Genomic DNA, 6,749 nt, shown 5'->3' on the forward strand with positions numbered 1-6,749 from the left:
TGTTGACACGTATAAAGCTCCGCTGTGGGGAGCGTGGTCAGGTCCCAAACTGGCCACAAGTGAAAACTCAAACTGGCCCCTCAAGTCAGGTTTCTACTGACATTTACTGTTAGGTCATTTCTAGTGAGCTGAATGGGTTGGAAATGACGTATTCAAGTTTGTTTTCTGTGAAGGAGGAAAATAATTAAAAAAGCTGGTGAAGATTTAATGTAAAAGTAAACCGTGGAAAGGTAAAGCTGTCTAACCTCAGTGGAACATGACAGATGACATGTTTACTGCAAGTACGTCTTTTTACCAGTGATTTCTCACAAAGCTAATTTCACCCTGTGATATTCGTAGTCAGATTTTTTAGCCATACTGCATACTGGTTTTAGGCAGGGCAAGGTCGGTTGGTTGGTCCATGATGGATTGCATTCAATTTTATAAAGACGTTCATGGTCCCTCTGGGATGAGCCCTAATGACTTTTCTTTCGAGCTGTTATTTATCTCAACTATCTACTCTGTCAACTAAATTACTGGTACAATATTCTGTACAGATGTTGATGTATTTTGCAGATTTTGGTTATTACGGAGGAAATTTGGCACAAACACTCTTTCCTGACTTTTGAAATAGCAACGTGATAAACATTATGTTTGGTTTGTTAGAAATTCTAACAAAACTAATGATATTTGCATCTCGCCATGTCAGTGTGAGCATGTTATTATCATTCAGCCCAAAACACAGCTGTTCCTGTGTGCAGCCCCATAAAGTTTGTCAAGGCTGTAGACTCCAGACTGGACAAATGGGTACGTCATACACTATTTGGCAAGTAGGCCTCACTTGTTTTCATTAGGCTTGCATTCTTAAAGTCTAAGGTATTACTCATCTGTCAGAGGACTGTCCCTGCAAAGGTCACAAACTCCTGAGTCCTGTTCTATTCCTCAGTGTGAACGTTTGTATTATTATATAAAGATTATGAAACATAAGAAAAATAAAGACCAAAGTCCTTTTAACCTACATTAAAGTAACTGATATAAACTAAAGTACCTGTATCGGATTTAAATATACTAGGAAACATTATACACCGAAAGCCTTGTATTTATTCTTGTTAATCCCTGCCTTATGTTCTTGGTAGTAACAAATATTTATTCATGACTCACTGTCGAATGACATCTCGTTTTGCATGTAATAGTTCTGAACAAACACAAGCCAGAGCGTCTGTAATTGACTCAGTGTTTGAATGTGTTAGTCATCTACGTGTTTGTCTGTGTGCAGGCACCTTTGTTAACTTCATCACCTCCTCGTCACCCCAGTAACATCCCTCCGGCTGCTGCTACCAAACTTACTTCTCACTCATTGTAACCGTACTGAATGGAGGCTGAGGAGGAGAGAAAAACGGGTGAAGCTGCGTTTTCCAATCCGTCAACCTGACGCCGGTTTGCGGCAGCCTGATATGACCTTATAGCAAACATCCGCTGTTTTGCAAAAAAGTCCATAGCTTATGGATTTCACGTCAAGAGAAAATATCTGATATTTCTTCTAACAAATCCTCACCCTTTAAATGGATTTACTGTCAAGCACAAAAAAATTTCATATTTATGCTAATAGAAAGTCCATCTATTTATTGGTTTCTGTTGGCATTTTATTACTTTCATGCCACAGAAGAAGAAGCCCTCTCCACACACTCATCTCTTTCCAATCAGTCGATGTTTGGCAAAGGTGCTGACTGTGTACACTTGCCTCCCCCCCCCCTTAGAGAGACCGACCTCAGGCCCCAACATGAAATCATCTTTGAGCTTCATGCAGTTGACCCTGAAGGTTGGGTTGTGGTTCGTGTTGCGATGCTGCTGCTGAAGATGGGATGAGTATTATGATGATGGTGCTAGTTCGAGCTCTGTGCCATCAGCTCGAGAAGTGATTAGGACTGCACCAGCCGAGTGTTAGCCTGACAGATGGCAACACACGGAGCTAGCTGACAGCAGTGCTGACAGCGCATTCACAGGAAGTCCCCATCCTGCATGCTCTCTACACTTTGTTTGTTGCCGTATGTATTCTGATGTTCTTTTCTCTCCCTACCATCCACTGGATATTATTCCGACCTGTCAGAATCACATCACATCACCAATTCACACACTCAAAATTGCACGACCACTGCACAACCCTCCTGCCACGGCCACAAAGGGAGTCAGTGTCTGGGTAAAAAAAAACACCTTCAGTGGTTCATAATCCCAGTCACTGGTCATTTATCAACACCTTTCTTTTTTTTCTTTTTTTTTCGGTAATTCATTTCTTCAGTGGTCAATACATTTTCAGTTATTTTCTCCTCAATCAATCTGCTTAGAAGTCAACACTGCTGCCATGTTAATGAATGGCCAACAGAAATAGATATGTTAATTGAATGACTGAATACATTAGGAGCTGTATTGAGCGCTGCACTGTTGCCTCTGCAAATAACGATGTGGAGTCGTTATTAGGTGCGGTGATTGATGAGCAATGAGGAGAGCTTTGGCACAAACCTGTCTGTTCCACTGCCCTGGATAGGAGTGAATAGAGACAGAAACGGCCCTTGCATGATCAAATGTCTGATCCTTCTTGTTTTTGAAAGGCTTTTTTCATTTATTTTTTAATATTTTGTTTGGTTTGTTTACTCACCAGAAGAATAGTTTTAAACCACACCCGAAAGCATCCTCAGGGGAAGCACATGTAACCTCTCCCAATACTTCTTCCTGTCACCTCATGACAGCTCCGAGCTTGTAGTATTGCATGTGTGTGAACGTGTGTGTTTGTTTGAATGCGTATGTATGGGAGCATGGCAGTAATGTGATTGATGACACATGAAGGAAAGCAGAGGAAGATCTCCAGTCAATCAGCCGTGTGAATAACCGCCAAGGCTGCGGATTAGAGACAGAGAGATGTCAGACGAACAGACAAAGGCTCACATCCACTACCTTACATGCAGAGTGGTTGTTTTGTTCTCTCTGGAGCAACATTGACAACAAAATTAAAGTGTGATAATAAAAATAGATGGGTCTGTTTTCTCCGTTTCAGGAGATGAATCATTGCAATATCTAAAAAGTTGGATGCTCACTGAGATAAAAAAAGTAAGCCAGGCAAAAAGATTTGATGCAGAAGAGTCAACAATACAGCATCTATGATTATAAAAACGTGTGTGTGAAATTAAAGGGATAAAATGGAAATGTATTTGAATGTTTCGGTTTGTCTTGTATTTGGAGTACAGGCAATTAGAGCTAGATAAACCAGCCACAAACTGGCTGCACTTCCACTGTTCTGTATGGAATGGATATTTTGTATTAAATCTATTGTTGTTGGGTGCCATCTATTTTGTTAAGGGATCTTAAGCAAAGTGCTGAAACCCAACAGTTGCTCCATTGATGCTGCTCTGTGGCTGATGCAGGACAGACACTTTTTAAATTGAGACAGCTTTTGACTGGTTACACTCAACTAATTTTTGAATTAGGCTGAATTCCCACCGGCTGTTGTTGAGTCTGAGCAGGATCCAAATGATGTAATCAATAATATGGATTTTGGACACTCCATAATGGTGGATTTTTTTCAGAAATGTTTGTTGTATTTCTAACTGTTTGAATATCCATTTTTATCCATACTGACTTTGTTTTAATATTATGCCTTATTTCATGTATTGCGGCTGTAGTCTTGACAAGGCAACTTTGGTTTGTCCAGAGAGTTTGAGTACATAAAGTGCATTAATAATAGATCCATATAAATATACACAGTACACGTACCCAGCTTTACTTTGTGTTTTTTATCCCTAAAAGAGTTGAGTTGGAAGTCCTCCAAATGAAGCCCTCCAGAATGACACATAGAAGTGTTTTCCTGATCTGATGTGTCATATTAACAGAACACCTTTGTTGACATGGTTACAGGGTTAAACATTTGGTTAAGGTTAGGGATCGATTAAAGATCTGCATCAATAGGAAGCTGTCGTGTCCTGTAGCAAAGTCAATCTTTTTTTTACCCATCCATACACCCTAACCTAACCAAAGGACTTTGTGGCTCTATAACAATATCATATTGTTGTGCTGTCCTTCATACACTGCTCCAGAAGGACTAAGTCTTAATTCTGACATACAAAAGAAAATTGTATAGCCTTTGTGACATTATCAATAACGTTTTCTTCTTCTTCTACTTGTTTTTCTTTCTTCTTCAGGTCCAAGGGTTGGAGAAGCAAGTGGACTTCTCAGACCTGGGCCCAGTGGGCTCTGTGATGAAGACTATTCCATATGGCATGGGAGGAGGTGCAGTTGGAGGAACGACAGGAGGGGTGGTTAAGCCTCCGTACCAAACCCGTATCTTCTCCACTTCCATCGACCAGACACCCATGAAATCCAAGCCACCCACTTACAGCATGTTCAACCCGTACGACCCGAACCGGAACCAGTCCCTGCTCCTGGACCAGACAGGCTACCGCTCCAAACGCAAGCCCTCACTAAAGATATCCAAGACCAAGAAGATCTTCGGTTGGGGCGACTTCTACTTCAACGTAAAGACCATGAAGTTCAGCTTGTTGGTAACGGGGAAGATCGTGGACCACATCAACGGGACGTTCACCGTTTACTTCCGCCACAACTCTTCCAGCCTGGGGAATGTTTCGGTCAGTATCGTGCCGCCATCCAAAGTGGTGGAGTTCGAGGTCCTCCAGCCTCAGCAGCTGCATCCTCACACCCAGCATAACGTCCAGCTCCAGGAGACCCGGCAATCCACCGTCGACCCCAAAGAGACAAAGACCTTTAACTGTCGGGTGGAGTACGAGAAAACCAACAGATCCAAGAAGCCCAAACCCTGCCTGTACGACCCGTCTCAGACCTGTTTCACAGAGCACACCCAATCCCACGCTGCCTGGCTCTGTGCCAAACCCTTCAAGGTCATCTGCATTTTCATCTCCTTCTTCAGCATCGACTACAAGCTCGTTCAGAAAGTGTGTCCGGACTACAACTTCCAAAGTGAGCACCCTTACTTAGGATAAGTAAGTGAGACTGAACTGAGAGGAGCATAAAGAGACAATGTAAATGTCAAAGATGATGATAATAATGATAAAGATGGATATGATAGTCATATTGATTACAGTGAAGATGCAGGGGACATTTTTTGCCTCTGAACTGCCGTGACTTGTGGATTTAAAACACGTATAATCAGAGCTATGGATGGTTAGGATATGGATGATTTCTCTGAATTATTTTCCAACTTTGTATTTGTTAACTTCTGTTTTTATTAGTTTTTTTCTCCTCCCTGTAAATAATGTACTCAAACTCAGCACACTTATTGTTTTTAGATATTTGTTTCTAGGTGTTATTACTTTCTGCAGTTGGAGAACTTCGGGTTGAAAACAGCTGGAATCAGTATTATGCCCTCCGAGTACAGAGTGAGCCTCTGAGGCGGCTGTGTTGTGCCGTCACCGTATGGCAGGCGTAACGTTATGGTAGACTGACTGTTAATCATCCTCTCAGCTCTATGTTTCAAAACCTGGATATAAGAGAGTTATATGTATGAGAAATGCTATGCTGGATATGCATACAATATACTGTATGAAAAAGCACATTAAAATCTCTTAAACTGTCTGTCTCTCCCTGGGTGAATGTGTTCTGTCTGAGCCAGAAGCAAAATTGCAGGACACAAGCTGAGCAGCGTGTTCACATTATCTGAACTCAGCGAGGACACTGTTTTAAATTAAGTTACATTTCACTCTGATTAGAAATGCACGCCCGAGTCTTCTGTGAAGATATGTAATTTTAATTTTCTCAAATATATTGAATTAATTCTAACATGAAAAACCAACTGTGAGACATTCTTAAGATGACAATAATGTGTGTCTCCTTTTGGGGTTGAGTTGGTATGTGCACTAATAGAATCCAAGGGAGGTATCTGATATGGTTTTTAATTATGCACACTGTCTAACTGAAAAAACAAGAACTATTATATTGGAAGTAATATTACTGACAGATTTCTGTTTGTGTGAGTATGCAAGCAAAGCAAGTAGTGCACACCTGATCAAACATTTTTTTCAGGTGCACATAAGCCTCCAGTTGGTTTCCTCACATTTTATTGGCGTCCTTATTTTCGCTGCCACAGATACAGTTAAATCTTAGTTTTCTCTTTGCTGAAAATATGAGCTGATGGAGAGACAAAGCCGGACAGTACGGAGCCCCTGAAGGGTCACAGCAAGAATATTTTGGAGGATTACTTTTGTGTTACATGTAAATTGTTATCACATTGTCATTTCATTAAAAGTACACAAGTCTGTCTGTATCCATGTCCTAAGAGCAGTATCTGGATCCAAATGAATCTGACAGTATCCTGCAGAACACTGTACTGGGTTCTCTCAGAGAGGCCTCTTGATCGAAGAATTTATTAATTTCACTGAACATATGATATGATCTGTAGTACTATATCAGCCTAACTTATGTCCTGTTCAAAGTAAGATTCAATAAGCTGATCCCTACTGCAGGATTGCATTGGGAAGAGATGAGCAGAAAATAGTCACATGTTAAGAGTGTGGATACATAAGTCGAGTGTATGCGGACCCATTGGGACCAGATAGGCCGGGCGGGGTACGGACAAAATTTGGAAAGGAAGTTCAGGTTCTGGTTGTCTCTTACTTTGGCTGGGCATATTTTTTACACTGCACGTCTGTAATTGGGGAAAACAAGCAATAACCATGTGTCAGGGACAGGGCAGCTTTACATTAACTGCATCAGGATTAGGGTCAGGTCCGGACCACGAAACAGAATGC

At 41.3% G+C, this 6,749-nt stretch overlaps 1 protein-coding gene across 1 annotated transcript in view; it reads left to right on the forward strand.

Moving 5' to 3' along the window:
* LOC133000536 (neurexophilin-2) overlaps positions 1-4,985 on the forward strand; it is a 37,212-nt gene extending 32,227 nt beyond the window's left edge. Inside the window, exon 2 of the mRNA XM_061070482.1 lies at positions 4,170-4,985. Within this exon, the coding sequence (XP_060926465.1) occupies positions 4,170-4,985 (816 nt within the window). The remainder of the gene's footprint in view (positions 1-4,169) is intronic.
* The last annotated feature ends 1,764 nt before the right edge of the window (positions 4,986-6,749 follow it).

This window comes from Limanda limanda, chromosome 4 (genome assembly GCF_963576545.1).
Source record: "Limanda limanda chromosome 4, fLimLim1.1, whole genome shotgun sequence".
NCBI lineage: Eukaryota > Metazoa > Chordata > Actinopteri > Pleuronectiformes > Pleuronectidae > Limanda > Limanda limanda.